At 43.9% G+C, this 17768-nt stretch overlaps 1 protein-coding gene across 2 annotated transcripts; it reads right to left on the bottom strand.

Moving 5' to 3' along the window:
- Nucleotides 1-709: 709 nt before the first annotated feature.
- On the bottom strand, nucleotides 710-17514 carry WDR31 (WD repeat domain 31). Of its 2 annotated transcripts, none has more exons than XM_011950106.1 (9): nucleotides 17399-17514; nucleotides 16525-16657; nucleotides 14437-14511; nucleotides 8283-8427; nucleotides 8083-8183; nucleotides 6786-6853; nucleotides 5635-5776; nucleotides 3825-3987; nucleotides 710-2260 (listed from the first exon to the last, which is right to left on the bottom strand). In XM_011950106.1, exons 1-9 carry the CDS (start codon nucleotides 17512-17514, stop codon nucleotides 2100-2102), a joined length of 1104 nt encoding a protein of 367 aa, XP_011805496.1. In that variant the 3' UTR covers nucleotides 710-2099. The 2 variants fall into 2 exon arrangements, with proteins under 2 accessions (XP_011805496.1, XP_011805498.1); XM_011950108.1 differs by having other exon boundaries at nucleotides 16525-16654.
- Between the last annotated feature and the right edge of the window lie 254 nt (nucleotides 17515-17768).

The following is a 17768-nucleotide window of genomic DNA, read 5'->3' as shown; positions in this document are numbered from 1 at the left end:
ACCATTTGTCAGCATCTTTCCCGGCATTTATTTATTTAGATGGAGTTTCACTCTTGTTGCCCAAGCTGGAGTGCAATGGTGCAATCTCGGCTCACCGCAACCTCCGCCTCCTGGGTTCAAGCAATTCTCCCGCCTCAGGCTTCCAGGTAGCTGGGATTACAGGCAGGCACCACCACGCCCGGCTAATTTTTGTATTTTTAGTAGAGATGGGGTTTTTCCATGTTGGTCAGGCTGGTCTCAAACTCCCGACCTCAGGTGATCCTCCTGCCTCGGCCTCCCAAAGTGCTAGGAGCCACTGTACCTGGCCTTTCCTAGCATTTAAAATAGCTATATCCAGTCTTCAGAACAGCCCTGTGGTGAGGTATGATCATAAGCCCCATGTTATAAAGTGAAGAGGAAACAGATTTTATAACTTGCCCAAGATCATCCAGCTAAATGGAGAAGTGGAGATTCAAAGTCCAGTCTGACTCTTTGTACTAGCTTAAGAACAGACTCTCAGCTGGATGCAGTGGCTCATACCTGTAATCTCAACACTTAAGGAGGCTGAGGCAGATGGATCACTTGAGCCCAGGAGACTACACAAACACACAAAAAATTAGCCACGTGTGGTGGTGCATGCCCGCAGTCCAGCTACTTAGGAGGCTAAGGAGGGAGAATTGATTGAGCCCTGGTGATCGAGGTTGTAGTTAGCCATGATCACACCAAGAGAGGGAACAAGGAAGGTGGCTGTCAGCCACTGGTATCAGAGACAAGCAGAGGCCAGAGAAGACAAATGCAAAATCTTTCTTTGGCTGGGACTTGTCAGAAAGGGAATCTCCAGGCCTCATGTACCTTATGTGTGGGCATCTCTGAAGGCAGAAAGGACTCCATTTTCCCTGGATGAAAATGGGCCTGTGAGCATGAGGCTGAGGTCTGACTCCTGGGGGCCACACAGGCAGGCCTGAGCACCTTGCCCCTCCTCACTGAAGGGGGCTTAATGTCGGGGCACAGTTGACTCCATCCCTCTTTTTCCTGTATTTTTTTTTTTTCAAGACAAGGTCTCTCACTCTGTCACACAGGCTGGAGTGCAGTGGCACAATCTCAGCTCACTGCAAACTCTGCCTGCCAGCTTCAAGTGATTCTCCCACCTCAGCCTCCTGAGTAGCTGGGACTACAGGCACGCGCATACAGGCTTGTCTCCAACTCCTGACCTCAAGTGATCCGCCTGCCTCGTTTTTCCTGTATGTTCTAATGTTATTTCAGGGATCCCCTTTGCCTCACTCTGGCCATTCCAAAACATATATATATATGTTTCATTTATATAAATCCAAACAAAAATATTAAAATTGCAAGTGAGATATTTTTGGCCTTAACCTTTGAATTTCAATGTTTTCTTATCTGTAGAGCAGATGTGCTAACTCCTATAATTCTGGGCAATGCCCATGTGATTCTTGGCCGCTTCAAGCCATCTCAGGTCTGATTTTCACACAAGTTCAGCAGCATTGGGCTAGAAGGGCACCGCCCTCCCACTCTGCTGCCACTTTGAATAGAAGTCCAAGCTTTCGCTTGCTTGCCCTGACTTTGATTCTTCACATTGCTGAGGAGCAGTGACTGAAGCTTAATCTCATTGTCTACAGTCTGTCTCCTCTATGGAGCTGCACTATTCTTTCCCATCTCAATTATTTCTGATGTAACCAAAACACTCTCTCTCCCCATTGCCTTTTTTCTTTTGTGAAGACTTGGAAAGGGTCAGTTTCAGAGGCTTGAGCCCTGTGTTCTGACTTTCACAGACAGAGGCCTGCCACTCTTACATTTACAGGTCATCATTCTGAGCAATAAACTTTTTTTGAAGAGTAGTCCTACAAGCTCACTAAAAAGTTGCATTTGTATTTAATTTAAATAGAGAACTTTATGTGTAGTCCATGTTTCTGGACTCTATGCCTGATTTTGAATCACTGGACTTAAATTATTTGACTTACAACACTGATACGTCTTCTAAGTGAACCTAAGCAAAGAATACCAGCTCTACATCCCACTCCCCACAAGATAAATGGGAAAGACACAAACCCACGCTGAGAAAGGGCCATGGTTTGATATTGTCCAGTGAGTGTCTGTTGGCCTCAGAATGCTGCCACTTCCTGCAGTTCCAGCCCTCGGCTGTGGTCCATTCTGAGTAAGTGAATTCCTCTGTTAAAACTTGCACACAATAAGGAGATGGCGTCACCAACAGCCAGAGAAGTCAAGGGTCCTGATCCATCCAGAGACAAGGTGAAAAGGCAGGCTGGGGGGAAAAGGGGAACCAGCAGATTAGGCCAAGAGTGTAGCATCACGAAACGTGATGTCTTCATGAGAAATGCGAGGAAATAAAGCATTTGCTGTACATATCTAACCAGTATGAGAGAGGCCCCACTTCTTCAGAGGAAAGCATACCAGGGAGGTCAGAACTTGGGCCAACCCCACGACATCAATGGTAGAGAATGGCACACGGGCCAAACAGGATGCATTCTATCACCAAGAAGTATCAGGTTCTCACCGGCTAAAGACATGTTACAAAGGTGCCCTCAGTCACCTGCCCAGAGAATAAAGCAGGGCCCAGGCAGGGAAAAACATATAAGAATACTGATCTTTAGCTGCTGGCTTCCTGGGGTCTTGATGCCTTGGAGATGAAGGATAATAGGGGAGCCTGAAAGGCATTCTTTAGGGGTTTCAGCTGACCCATCTCCCTCCATCTGCATCTTAGAGGCCACTCTTCTAAAATCTACAGGCTCATACCTGGTGGGCAGGGAATCTGTGCCACTTGGTCAGGTCAATACTCTCAGACCTCGTTCTCCCTGGTAAGGTTTATGATCATTAAGTCTAAAACATCTGCTCTTTTTCCTCAAGCAACTGTTACACCTGGGTGGCTGGAGAAGCCACTCCAGGTGACAGTACAGCAGGCTGTCCTTACTATGGAAGTTTGGCTTGTGGCCACAGCTATTTGCAGAGTGCCCACAAGACACGGTCCCGCCTCTATTCTCTGAGGGAACTACCCTGTCTCCCCTGAGAGGAGCTGAGTTCTAGAAGACTGCTGTAGGAGAGATTTGGTTTAAAGTTCTTTAAGTCAATGCTGTTTCTGTCTGTGGCAGAACCCTGTGTCCAGGACAGAACAGATGGAGGCAGTGGCGTGCTGGTAAACCAGCTTTCTGGAGGAAAAAACACCACCACCACCGATTCATAGCACTTGTCAGTTTTCATGGTGTAAATACCTCCACCATGATCAGATTTCAGGCCACCAAAGGTTTAAAAACCAGTTCACAAAAATCCTGAATATTTAACAATCGGCCAGCAGGGGCTAACTCTAGCAGATCCAGGAATCTGGGGACCTGGGTTGTTGCATAAGACATCCTTTTTCTCTGATGCTTTGAAATGTTATGAGCTTACTGTGTTCTTAAACTTCAGCTACAGAATCAAAACAGGGCAGAGACTTTCTGAAACTATCCTTACTCCCCCTTAACCTCACCAAAAGCTGAGGGTTTCATTTTAGTCCTCGAAAGAAGAATTCAAAAGTGGCAATTCTTGTTCTCTTTTCCAGGTATTTTAAGTGTCACAAATTAGAATCTGATGAAGAACTTCAGGGAGAAAGAATGTAAGAGCCAAATCTATGTGAGTTCTCAGGAATGAGTCTATACAACATAGTACCAGGGGATACATGGGGATAGCATCTTGACATCACCTCTTAACCACAGGACTGGACAGTGGCAGAAGATGGGTGGCTTTGTAATGCTGAGCAATGGGAAGAGGGAGTTTTAAAGAAGGTTTTAGGACTTCATGTGTCTTTTGAGGAGAACTGACAGCAGGCTCTTTACCTCCAGTATCTTGGTTCCAAATCTTCACCTTGCAATCATGTGATGAGGTAGCAATTAAAGGCATCAAGGCCAATGCTCTTGGTAGAAAGACGCAGGATGCAACAGTCTGGAAATGCCCCTTATACTCACATATTCTGTTTCGAGTCTGTCTTAGGTCCCACAACTGCAAAGTAATGACATGGACCAGCTCATACTTACTCGTCAAGCTTCGTCCACGAATCTCCCCCCGCTCCCATGATGTACCTATTCCCTCCACTTACCTGCTCACCTATCTTCATCCATCCACAGACCCAACAACCCCCATCTAGTGATTATTTTAAGCCTCAACTATGTCTCAAACAACCCTGGTTAAGAATGTGTCATAAGTTTTTGCCTTTTTAATGGTTAGGGAAGTAAAAGCTCCTAGTCCTACAGCATGATGGTGTTCCATCATGGGGAACCCGAAACAACAGTATGGCGTGGTTTGCTTTCATGGCAACTCAAGAGCTGCTTTATTTCAACCTCTTGGCATCTGTGGGTCCTGTAGGGACCCCATGGTTAGAAGTACCTCATAGGTATAAGTACATATAAGTGTAGACATTCTGATTTAATGCCTAGATGCTGAACCTTGATGTGTGAAGACTAGTGTCTACAAGAGGGAAGTGCCAGTCAGTGCTGCCAGTCCTACTATCATAGATACAGATCAGATCACAGCTGGAGAATAATGTTCAGGGAGGAGAGCAAATTTAATTATGTCCAAAAAGATAATGAAGTTACCCAGGGAATAGCTGTAGGAGCTGGAAATGTTTCACTTAGAAAAGAGATGCTACATTCAAAGGCTGCAACACCCCAATCTACCATTTACTAGGGATGTGGTCTTGTGCAAGAGATATCAACTTGCCATGCCTCTATTTCCTTGTCTGTGAAATGGGAATTATAATAGTACCTAACTCATGGGGTTGTTTTTAAGGATTAAATGAGATATTACATGTGATGTGCTCAGCCCAGTGCCCAGCACACAAGAAATGTTCAATAAAATAGGAGGCATATTGTTCTATTTGAATACTAGATAACCCTTTTAATTGATATTCTACAGTTATGAATCAAAGGTGCTTTGGAGGAGCCTAGGCAATCTATTCCAAAATTAACTGCAAGGAAGGTATATGAGTAAGGGATGGAGTAGGCCCTGGACCAACACTAGAGCTCCAAATTTCCTAAAAAGCTTGAGCTTCTTTTACTGTGGCCATGCCTATAATGGGAATAAATCTCGTTCTTCAAACAGTCCCTCCCCTCTCCAAGCTCTGCTGCGAGTAGAGACATCAGCAGACTAGCTCTGTGTTTAGCTCTTCCCCATCTTGACTCTCATCCCATTCCTATTTCCTACTACCAATTCAGAGAGCCCTAAGTTGATGAATGTTTCTTTTCTTTTCTTTCTCTATTTTTTTGAGATGGGGTCTCCCTTGTTGCCCAGGCTGGCCTCAAACTCCTAGGCTCAGTTGATCCTCCCACCTCAGCCTCTGAATAGCTTGGACTACAGGCACATGCCACCATGCCCAGCTAACTTTTTATTTTTATATAGAGACAGGGTCTTGCTCTGTTGCCCAAGCTAGTCTCAAACTCCTGGGCTCAAGTAATCCTCCTGCCTCGGCCTCCCCTATGAATGTTTCTTAAATGAAGCAACTGGAATGCAAAGAATCACTCACAGTATGCTTTTGAAAGAAGCCTGAGCCATTAGCAGAGCTCGCCTGTGTAGCACAGCTATAGGCATGAGGCCAGAGTAAGTGATCTGTTCATCAGCAACCAGATACCTGGACCTCACACAGTCTCCTACCGTGGCTTCACAGCCTTCTCCTCCAAAGCCATTGCTGCAGGAGATACACTTGTGTCCATCCACACTGACTTCACAGTAGGTCTGAATGTACTGCTTTGCAGGAAACATATGAGCTACCTGCAGCCCCCGACTGTCCCACAATCTGAAAGAGATTAGGGCAGGAAATTAGCTTGTAGTAAATGTGACTGAAATACATCCATATTGTCCCACTACCATAAAAGTCTTGGCTCTTTGCTGTGTAGGCCAGCCAGAATGGAATGGCATGATTTACCTAAAAACAGCAGCATGAACCAGATCAATCTCTGAGACTCTAAAGCTGGCAGGAAGTAACCAAATTGAATAACATCTGAGTTCTTTCTATTTTGAGATCAGTTAATAGAAATTGAGACCAAGCATCTTAATTGTACAAGTTAATTTGTTAATTTGGTCCTTTGAGGCACTGCTTTCCATGGACAAAAGGATATTTCTGTGCCTGTGACTTAAATTTTTAAAAAGATACTTATTATGATATGGAAGATCAGTCATCATTCAGAATCGGTTACAGAAGATTTACATACAGGTCATGGCCACCCTTGGCTATGGGGTCCACTGGGGAGTATTTTGTTTTGCTCCTTATTTTATTTTTACCTCTTTACCCCATTCCTACCATTTTCTAAGGAGAATCTCTTCTGAGATCCAAAGTTTCTAGTTATGCTCTCCGGTCTAAGAACTATTGACTTTACTGACTCCCCTGATGCTGATTTCGACCCTGTTTCCCCAGGGAGGGCTTCAGCTGAAGGCTGGGTGACTGAGAACACCAGGAGCCATGCAGGAGTAGCAAGGAGAGCCAGGCAGCCCGACAGGGTGGGACAAGCAAGTGACTGATTCTGGGGTTAATCTGAACACATTCACATAGCCGGAGCTGGCTGAATCAGATGCTTTGAAACCGAGAACAGGGGCTTTTACCAGGCCTGATCTCACAGCATACAGTCCCTACCTTAATGATCCATGGGGCCAGAGCAGAGAGGCCCCATCACCAGTGAAGGGCAGAGGAACAGAAGGCTCTGGGAAGGGCAGAGCAATGTGGATAAGCAGAGTGGGAATGGAGCCATGTACACATGGGAGTCACAAACCTCACAAGAAACACTTTTACTGCTGCTCAGTAAGCCCACCTGAGGGTTTTATCTTCAGAGGTCTGTAGTATGTATGGTTCTCTGGGGACCCAGCATAGGTGAGTGACCTAGAAAAAGCAAAATGTTCAGAACTTCTCACACCAAGTCATTCCTCTGCTGTAATTCCTGTCAAATGTGCTAACTAGCATCACTGTGCCTCTTCTCAAGGATTCTGAACTAGCAAATTCATTTACAGGCATCTTACATTTTGCAGATACCCATCAGTCATGCTCTACCTGCATCTCCCAGGTTATCAGCAGCAAGGGAACAGCTGGGCCAGTTGTGAGCACCAAAATACATGCAGGCACCCTTAGAGTACCTGAAACCCCAGCCGTGTGGCAGATAGAACAGCACCTGTTGTAAGGCGGGTTCACTGAAATTCTAGCCCAACACCTCATGGGGATCAGGAAGAGCATTCATGTTTCTCTTTATCCCTGCAGGCCCCTGCTTGGACAGGCATAAAACAGTTTCCAAAATAACCCAAAATAACAGGATTTTCTTTTCTTCCAGTAAACTCCACCAATATAGAGGGCATGGGGCAAGCACATCTAACCATTGGCAGTTATCTTCAAAATTAGAAAAGATGACTGGGACTGAAATTTGACGACCACTAAAAGGACATCTACTATGGGTCAGGTACAACGACAGGTATTTCACATCTAGTATTTCAATTCATCCTCTGAAGAACCTTAGCAGGTGATAGAATTCTCCCCATTTTATAAATGAAGACACAGACACTCTAAGAGCTTAAGTAACTTCCTTGAGATAACATAGCTGGTAAGTAATAGATCCATGACTTGAACCTGGGTATGACTGACTCCAAAGGCTCTGCAGTTTATACCAGTCTGCTACTAGAAAACAACTAGTCCTTCAAAAGCAATGCAAATTCTACATAAAGCTAAAGGTAATGTTTATTTCTCCACATGATGTTACACGTATGAACATACAATAAGCATAAGCTGTGAGCTCCTGGAAGACAGGAACTCTGTCCTTGGTCACTAACCCTGTTCCTAGCACAGTGTCTGGCCCACAGAAGAAAAGGAATAGTGAAATAAATAATGAAGACCATTTTTAATTTCCACATGAGTGAGTAAAATCATTGTCTGGAGCAGAAGACTCAAGGGACCATCTAATCTAATAACCCCGAGAGGCCAGGGTCTCACAGTAGGTTAGGGGACAGCAATTGGGACCCAGCCTCTAATTTCTGCTCGTGGGCCTCCCGATTTCTCTCCTGAGCCTTTCCTTCACCCCATGCTCCTTTCTGCTGCCCTGTTCTGCACCAAGTTCGAGTTCATACCACGTTCCTGGAGACAGATGCTCTTTCCACACTCTGTCCTGTCACCACATCCCACAGAAGCAGGGTGTTGTCCCGAGAGCCAGTGCACAGCTGTGATGAGTCTTTGGAAACAATGGTGAGAAGACAGCCTGTGAGAGGGGACCTGAACAGGGCTTTTCAGAAAGTATTAAGGTGTTGGGAAGAGGTTCACTTTGTTTTACCTGGACTCACAGCCAATCCGGTGACCACCATGGCATGGCCACACAATTGCTGCCTTGGTTGTGAGGAACCGTGCAAGTCCCACATCATGACCATCCTGTCACGAGAGGCGCTGAAGAACTGGCTGGAATTGGGAATACAGGTTACCTGCTCAGGGAAAAAACAATAACACTGAAATAGCTCTGGTGTGCTAGTTGGACTGGACTTTAAATTGGGGGAAAAAGATGAGTCTGCATAACTCCCTCCCCACACACTTCTTTTTTTTTTTTTTGAGATGGAGTCTCACTGTCACCTAGGTTGGAGTGCAGTGGTGCTATCTTGGCTCACTGAAGCCTCCACCTCCCGGGTTCAAGTGATTCTCCTGCCTCAGCCTCCCAGGTGGCTGGGATTACAGGCGACAGCCACCACACCCAGCTAATTTTTGTATTTTTAGTAGAGACAGGGTTTCACCACGTTGGCCAGGCTGGTCTCCAATTCCTGACCTCAGGTGAGCCGCCCACCTCGGCCTCCCAAAGTGCCGGGATTACAGGCGTGAGCCACCGCACCTGGCCCCCACACACACTTCTCAAGAGTAATACCTAAGCTTGAAATCTATGAATGCAAAGCATGGGCCAGTCTGAATTTCCACCTTTTTCAATGTTGTGCTACCTTTTCCTTTATGTAGCAGATTTCCTCCTGTCCTTCAGGGTAAGGTTAAAAATCTCACCTCCTCAGATCATGTCACCTTGGTGAGGATGTTTCCCCTCTTGGGCTTCCTATAGAACGTCCTCCTGTGGGATTCCTTTTACACCTGATCATCACCGCACCCCAAAAATGGATACTGTACTGTTATGACAGGTGATTCTGTTGTACTTATGAAGAATTTGAAGTGAATCTCTGTTCCATTTTATGCTTTTTACCTTGAATACAACTTTGCTTGATATTATCATCCCAACTCCTGCTCTGTTTGTTTACATTTGCCTGATATATCTTTGCTGACCTGTTCTTCCTGTTCTGATCTCTTCCATCATGTTTTTTTTTTTTTTTTTTCTGGTAACTGTGGTAAATATACATAAAACTTACAATTTTAACCATTTTTAAGTGTACAATTCAGTGGCAACAAGTACATTCCTTGTTGTATAACCATCACCACTATCATCTCTAGAACTTTTCCATCATCCCAAACTGAACTCTACAACCTTTAAACAATTACTGTCCATTTTCCTCTCCCCGCAGCCGCTGGCACGCACAATTATTCTACTTCTGTCTCTATGGACTTGACTATTCTAGGTACCTCATATAAGCGGAATCATACCATATTTGTCCTTTTGTGTCCGGCTCTTACTTAGCATAATATTTTCAGGGTTCAGCCATGTTGTAACATGTATCAGAATTTCTTTCTTTTTTTTTTTGAGACAGGGTCTTGCTCTGTCAACCAGGCTGGAGTGCAGTGACCTGGTCTCAGTTCACTGCAACCTTCCCTTCCTGAGCTCAAGCAATCCACTTGCCTCAGCCTCCTGAATAGCTGGGACTCTAAGTGTGTGCCACCACACCCGACTAATTTTTGTATTTTCTGTAGAGATGGGTTTTTGCCATGTTGCTCAGGCTGGCCTCAAACTCCCAGGCTCAAGTGATCTATCTGCCTGGGTCTCCCACAATGCTGGGTTTACAAGCATAAGCCACTGTGCCTGGCCTATTTCATTCCTTTTTAAGGGTGAAAAATAGCTCACTGTATGTATATTACCACATTTTGTTTATCCATGAATCTGTCAAAGGACATTTGGGTTGTTTCCAGCTTTTGGCTATTCTAAACAATGTTGCTATATATATGTGTGTGTGTGCGTGTGTGTGTGTATGTGTGTGCGTGTACAAATATCTGTTCTATGTTTACTGTTTTACTTTACTTTCAATCTTTTTTTTTTTTTTTTGATACGGAGTCTCGCTCTGTCGCCCAGGCTGGAGTGCAGTGGCCGGATCTCAGCTCACTGTAAGCTCTGCCTCCCGGGTTTACGCCATTCTCCTGCCTCAGCCTCCCAAGTAGCTGGGACTACAAGTGCCCGTCACCTCGCCCGGCTCATTTTTTGTATTTTTAGTAGAGATGGGGTTTCACTGTGTTAGCCAGGATGGTCTCGATCTCCTGACCTCGTGATCCGCCCGTCTCAGCCTCCCAAAGTGCTGGGATTACAGGCTTGAGCCACCGCACCCAGCCCCTACTTTCAATCTTAAAGCTGCTTTGCATTAGATATGTCTTATTTATTTATTTATTTATTTATTGAGACACAGTCTCACTCTGTCGCCCAGGCTGGAGTGCAATGGTACGATCTCTGCTCACTGCAACCTCTGCCTCCCAGGTTCAAGTGATTCTCCTGTCTCAGCCTCCTGCGTAGCTGGGATTACAGGTGGGTGCCACCATGCCTGGCTAATTTTTTTTTTTTTTAAATTTTTGGTAGAGATGGGGTTTTGCCATGTTGGCCAGGCTGGTCTTGAACTCCTGACCTCAAGTGATCCACCCACCTCGGCCTCCTAAAGTGCTGGGATTGCAAAGGTGAGCCATCATGCCCAGCCTAGATATGTCTCTTTTAAACAATGTATAGGTGGCTTTAGTTATAACTCAGTAAGAGTACTGCCTTTCAATAAGTGAACTTATTCCAATTACATTTACTGCTATCATATATATATTTGATCTTGTTTCTTCCATCTTTTCTGTTGGTTTTGAAAAACATTTTGTCATATTTTCATTGTCTTCTTTTTCTATAAAATTGTATATTTATTTTTAGATTTATTTTTCCCTTTCTTTATATTTTTAATTTAAATAATATGTAACCTGAGTTCTTCTCATGATACCTCTATATGTGTATTAATATCTTTAAACTCATATTCTCAATGTATTAATTTCAGAAAGAAAAGAATCTCCTGTATGGCAAAAAATTGTTTCTTTAATTAGCACAATTATATTACTTCTGGCTCGTTCCCACTTTTGTAGGTTTTTTATCCAGTCCATTATCATATTATTAATATTTTGCATTTTACTCATATAAATTTTTTAAAGAATTAAAACAATTACATTTCTTCTCATAGCCCTAGTTTTGACGATTCTTTAGACATAATTCTGTGTTTAATTGGATTGAAGGCTCATACAGTGAATTCAGTTTGGAACTTCTTTAATATTAGTTGGCTTTATTATTCATCATTCATTCGCATTTTTTTGTTTGTTTGTTTCCCTCTTGTTGCCCAAGCTGGAGTGCAATGGCGCGATTTCGGCTCACCACAACCTCTGCCTCCTGGGTTCAAGCGATTCTCCTGCCTCAGTCTCTTGAGTAGCTGGGATTACAGGCATGCGCCACCACACCTGGCTAATTTTGTATTTTTAGTAGAGATGGGGTTTCTCCATGTTGGTCAGGCTGGTCTTGAACTCCCGACCTCAGGTGATCCACCCGCCTTGGCCTCCCAAAGTGCTGGGATTACAGGTGTGAGCCACCGCGCCTGGCCCATTCACATTCTTTAATAATATACCTTCTACTATATTATTCAGGAATGCTTTGCATATGGCAAGATTTTACGAATTTAAGAATGTCTTTCCATGCCTTTACATATGAACAACACTCTCCGCACATAAATAATCTTTTTCTTTCTTCCTTTCCTTTCTCTCTCTCTCTTTCTTTCTCTCTCTCTTTTCTTTTTTTTCTTTCTCTCTTCTCTCTCTCTCTCTCTCTTTCTCTTTCTCTCTCTCTCTTCCCTCCCTCCCGCTTTCTTTCTTTCTGACTGGGTCTCGCTATGTCACCCAGGCTGGGCTGCAATGGCGCAACTATAGCTCACTGCAGCCTCCATCTCCCTGACTTAAACGATCCTCTTGCCTTAGCCTCCCAAGTAGCTTGGACTATAGGCATGCACCACTATGACCACCGAATGTATTTGTATTTTTATTTGTAGTATAGACAGGTCTTGCTATGTTGCCCAAGCTGGTCTTGAACTCCTGAGCTCAAGCAATCCTCCCACCTCAGCTTCCCAAAGTGTTGGGATTACAGGAATGAGCTACCCTGCCTGGCCAATTTTTACTTTTTAATAACATTTTTCCTCAAATCTTTTCTCTCCCAGATAATTCTTCTATTGTCTCACTTGTTTTTTTTTTGTTGTTTTTTTTTTTTTGAGACAAATCTTGCTCTGTCACCAAGGCTGGAGTGCAGTGAAATGATCACAGCTCACTATGGCTTCAACTTCATGGACTCAAATGATTCTCCCACATCAGCTTCCTGAGTAGCTGGGACTATAGGCGTGCACTACCACATCCAACTAATTTTTTAATTTTTTGTGGAGATGAGGTCTCGTTATGCTGCCTGGGCTGGTCTCAAATTCTTGGGCTCAAGCAATCCTCCTGCCTTGCCTTGCCAAAGTGCCAGAATTACAGGCATGAGCCACTGCCCCTGGCTTGTCTTATTTTTTCAACTTATTGTTTCATAGAGTACATGTTCTCTTAATTTATAGAGTAAAAAGCATTAATCAAATTTTATCTTTGCTTCTTGAGTAGCTCTTCCTTCAAAGTGTATTTTCATCTGACATTAGCTTGTTATATGTGTATTTTTAAAAAATCTAGGCATATAGACCTCACTTTGGATCCTTTCTGCTTATTAATCTTTTCATCTTTGAATGAGGGCAAGTCCAATCTTTGGCAGTAAATTCAACAAGGCTCGATACATGCTCAAGTATTACATGCACACACACACACACACACGCATGCATGTGCACACACACACAAGTGCACGCACATACACACACTCACACACAGTCAATTCTCTCTCACTTTCTTTCCTTTCAGTCCAAGGTCTACTATAACTTGATTTGTCATGCTGAATATTCATGGTTGATTATGTCTTGATTTGTCATCCTGAATATTGATGGCTGATTATGTCTTGTCTAAATAGCTGAGACTACAGGTGTGCACCAACGTGCCTGGCTAGTTTTTTTTATTTTTTGTCAAGATGGGGTCTTGCTATGTCCCAGGCTGGTTTTAAACTCCCAGCCTCGGGCAAATCACTTGAGGCCAGGGGTTGGAGACCAGCCTGGCCAACCGAACAAAACCCCATCTCTACTAAAAATATAAAAATTAGCCAGGTGTGGTGGCACACGTCTGTAATCCCAGTTACTTGGGCGGCCAAGGCAGAAGAAAAGCTTGAACCCGCGAGATGGAGGTTGCAGTGAGCTGTGATCACACAAGAGAGAGTGAGATTCTATCTCAAAAAACAAAACAAAACATTCCTGGCCTCAAATGATCTTCCTGCCTCAGCCTCCCAAAGCACTGGGATTACAGGGATGAGCCACCATGCCTGGTCAGTCCTTCGGCATTTTAGGGTGACTAGAAGAAAGAGAAGCAAGCTGGCAGCAGCCTCAATTTTGTTACATTGTCTTGTTTTACTGGTAAACAATCCATGTTCTTAGTCCTCATCTTTCTAAATAAAGGGCTGTTGGGAGGACCATTCAGGACCAGCTCTTTTAGTGAAATCTGCACTCTGTCAAATATCTGGGGATAAGTGAATTAGAGCATGGTGTTCCCTATCAGCCTAGTTCAGAACACAATGTATCTGGCAAGCAACTATCATATTCTGTGCTATGGGATTGTGGCTGATGCCTAGTTTCATTATAAAGGAAGTGTGTATCTTAATTTTTGGTTCATTTAGGTGGACTTCAGAGCAGGGAATTATATATAAACTGGCATTCTCTATCATTTTTGCTGGAAGCTCACTCTGGTCTGTAATGCTATCTAACAAATTAATTTTTATTTCATTGTTATTGAATGTTCATTAAATGTCCCCAACTAGACTAAAAGGTTGCTGAGCACAGGGATTTTGTCATTTTCCTAGCTATGGTAAGTACAGGGTAAGCCTTCAGTACTATACCTGTTGAGACAGGATAGGTCAGAGAGAGTTGTTATCAGCTGTGTTCTGTTTACTACCTGTGCTATTAAGGGCTTAATGACAAAAGAAAAACTATGTTCGATATGCCTGTAACAACAACTAAGTGAATGGTTTGCTCTGTTTCTCCTGAAGTAGGACTTCACAGCATCAAACAAAGCCTTTGCATTTTTCCTTAAGATCAAAGATTCAGTCACCCTTAATATCTAGAACTATTAGCTATCCTTTATTCAGTTCCAGATTGCCTTCATAATAATCATTTGACAATTACCTTGGTGATCTCATGTTCATGTCCTTTGAACCTTTTCACCACATTTCCAGTTTTCCAATTATATGCCACAACTGTCTAAAGAGAGTAAAGATTTTAGTTTCATTACTCAATTCTTGTTAAAGTGACACTAGCCTCTACTGCATTCCCACCTTACTTTCTCCCTCCTCACTCACTCCCTCTCTGTTCAGGGACTTGCTCAAAGCATTAGGGGTTCCCTGTTGTGGCCATCCCTCCTCATGTGCCCCTCCTTTGAGTTTCTTTTCTTTTCTCCTAGTGGTTCTCTGTCTCTCCCTCTGACACTAGACCACTGCTCTAAACTTACTGATGCGTTTGGGCTAACATTCCCCAAGGAGAAATGATTCCACTGGAGGTTCTGGCTGTAGATGGTGAAGGAGAATTCCACATAGGGTTAGATTTGTTTTCCCTACTGTACTGTATATTTTTGTTGTGGTGCTTTTTTAAAAAATTTACCATTTCAAGCTGGGCACAGTGGCTCATGCCTATAATCCAGCACTTTGGGAGGCTGAGGCGGGCAGATCACCTGAGGTCGGGAGTTAGAGACCAGACTGACCAACATGGAGAAACCCCATCTCTACTAAAAATACAAAATAAGACAGGCATGGTGGCACATGCCCGTAATCCCAGCTACTCAGGAGGCTGAGGCAGCAGAATCCCTTGAACCCAGGAGGTGGAGACTGCAGTGAGCCACCCTGCCCGGCCTAGATTTTAAGACAAAATACTGCCAATTAAATTAGGATACTTAGATGCATCCTGATTTAAGAAGTGTTACAATGTGAAAACAGGGCCAGGCACAGTGGCTCATGCCTGTAATCCTAGCACTTCGGGAGGCCGAGGCGGGCGGATCACCTGAGGTCAGGAGTTCAAGACAAGCCTGACCAATATGGAGAAACCCCATCTCTACTAAAAAAAAATACAAAATTAGCCGGGTGTGGTGGCACATGCCTGTAATCCCAGCTACTCAGGAAGCTGAGGCTCGAGAATCGCTTGAACCCAGGTGGTAGAGGTTGAGGTGAGCCGAGATTGAGCCATTGCACTCCAGCCTGGACAACAAGGGCAAAACTCCCTCTCAAATAATAATAAAATAAAATAAAATGTGAAAACATGCATCTTAGAACCAGTGGAATACAGTATGCAAATGGAATTTGAAGATTCTAAAAGGCTATTGAAAATGAGAGACATTATTATTATTTTTTTTTTTGAGACAGAGTCTCGCTCTGTCACCCAGGCTGGAGTATAGTGGCCCGATTTCGGCTTATTGCAACCTCCACCTCCCAGGTTCAAGCAATTCTTGAGCCTCAGCCTCCCAAGTAGCTAGGATTACAGGCATGCGCCACCATGCCCAGCTAATTTTTGTATTTTTAGTAGAGACGGGGTTTCGCCATGTTGTCCTGGCTGGTCTTCAGCTCCTGTCCTCAAGTGATCCACCTGCCATGGCCTCCCAAAGTGCTGGGATTATAGGTGTGAGCCACCGCACCCGGCCCATTATTAGTATTATTCACTACAAAAAGAATTAGCAGTTGTGCTACCAGTATCCCAGCTGTGAGTGCTATGATAGATCCAAATATGAAGGAGAGAAATGCGACAATGGGAGGAAGGAGGACAAAAACACAGGGAGGAATCATAATGCATACCAGTGTAAAGAGCATAAAAGAAGAGATTAGAAAGTTCCTTTTGCTGATAATTAACTCCTGTGTCTCCATGTAGGTGTAACATGGCATTGGTGGGAAGTATGATCTCTGCCATTTATAGAAAGCATGTGGGTGGTCAGGCATAGTGTTAAGGATCTCACCTACGTTCTTTGATTTAATCTTTATAACCACCTGTGAGGTAGCATTATTATTCCCACTTAACAGATAATACTGAAGCTCAAAAAAATGTAAAGACTTGTCCAAACGAATGGGAAGTGGCCAAGCAGGGATTTAAACCCAGTCTTCCTAACTCTAAAGCCCATATTTTTACACTCATCAACCCTGCTCCAGAAATGCAAACCCTAGATAGACTTCCTTTCAAAATATCTTCCTTTCCCTGCAATAAAGTTCGTTTCCCAGGAAACACGGCAAACCCCACCTTATCTTTCCCTCCAGAGACACAAACATCTGAGTTCAAAGCAGCAACGACAGAGACGGTATCCATGTGAGCTGGGCTATACTCTTGAAAAGCTTTAGTCTGAATTCTCTCTTCTATAATTTCATCAGGCCTGCTAAAAAGAGTATAGAAAATGAGAGACCCAATGGCATGGGAATGGATGGGGGTGTGGTGGGGTAGGGAGAAGAATGTGGGTTAAGAAGGCAATTCAGGCCAGACTAAGGAGGAATATTTAAAAAGGAGAAGAGAAGGGAGACCCACTGACATTGTCAGCAATGGTATTATTTATTCTGAAAATGTGCAGAATGACTGAAGGATTGAAATCTGATAAAGGGGGATCCTGAAGCCAAGAAGCCAGGAGTCTTTCTTTGCTCACACTGGCAATTAATCCTAAAGATTTAGGCCCCTCTGTGTATGGGTGCAGCCACTAGCTAATAAACTGACTCTTTCTTTTGAGACAGGGTCTCACTCTGTTGCCCAGGCTGGAGTGCAGTGGCACACATGGCTGGGCTCAAGCAATCTTCCCACCTCAGCTTCCCAAGTAGCTGAGACTATAGGCTCATGCCATCATGCCCAGCTAATTTTTGTACTTTTTGCAGAGATAGGGTTTTGCCGTGTTGCCAAGGCTGGTCTCGAACTACTGAGCTCAAGCAATCTGTCCACCTCGGGCTCCCAAAGTGCTGGGATTACAGGCATGAGACAGCACACCCAGCCCTGACTGTTTCTTATCCAAAAGAAAACACACTAAACTATTCAGGGAAGGCCATCAACATTCATCCTGGGTCTTCTCTTTCTTTAGTGGAGAGTTTTAATGGGGCATGATAAAACCTGGGCTCCCAGGGGAGGATTGCTGTACCTGTATTTGTAAGTGCTGTGTTTGAGTTTGCTTTGCAGTTTCCCCATCACGGCACAAAACCTACACCAAACCTTCTGTGGAGGAGCTTGTTCCAGTTGGCACCTGAGTAGCAGCATCCCTTGTGGCTGCTGGAAGTTGCGTTCCTTGTTTAATAAAAAGAATACATATTGTTAATTTTGTTAGGCACAATAATGGTAGTATGATGTTGAAAATAAATCCTTTTTTAGACTAATTAATTGTATGCTTTTGCTTTTCCTCCTCACCCTGCTTCACCCTTACGGCCCTGAGGTTGCAGATACACAAAACAAAACTGATTTTAAAAAAGACTAAGAAGTCCTGTAATAACTAAAAAACAGAAGTGTCATATGGT

The sequence above is a fragment of the Colobus angolensis genome, unplaced genomic scaffold (genome assembly GCF_000951035.1).
Source record: "Colobus angolensis palliatus isolate OR3802 unplaced genomic scaffold, Cang.pa_1.0 Scaffold301, whole genome shotgun sequence".
In the NCBI taxonomy this organism is placed as follows: domain Eukaryota; kingdom Metazoa; phylum Chordata; class Mammalia; order Primates; family Cercopithecidae; genus Colobus; species Colobus angolensis.
Note: the sequence above shows the minus strand (reverse complement) of the source record. Positions and strands in the feature narration are given on the sequence as shown.

Coding starts and splice junctions, on each gene's coding strand:
- WDR31 (XM_011950106.1), bottom strand. CDS start 17,514: ATGCTGCTACTCAGGTGCCAACTGGAACAAGCTCCTCCACAGAAGGTT. Junction 8,428..14,436: donor ATGAACATGAGATCACCAAG/GTAATTGTCAAA, acceptor TTCCCTGAGCAG/GTAACCTGTATTCCCAATTC. Junction 3,988..5,634: donor GAGAAGGCTGTGAAGCCACG/GTAGGAGACTGT, acceptor ATTACTTTGCAG/TTGTGGGACCTAAGACAGAC.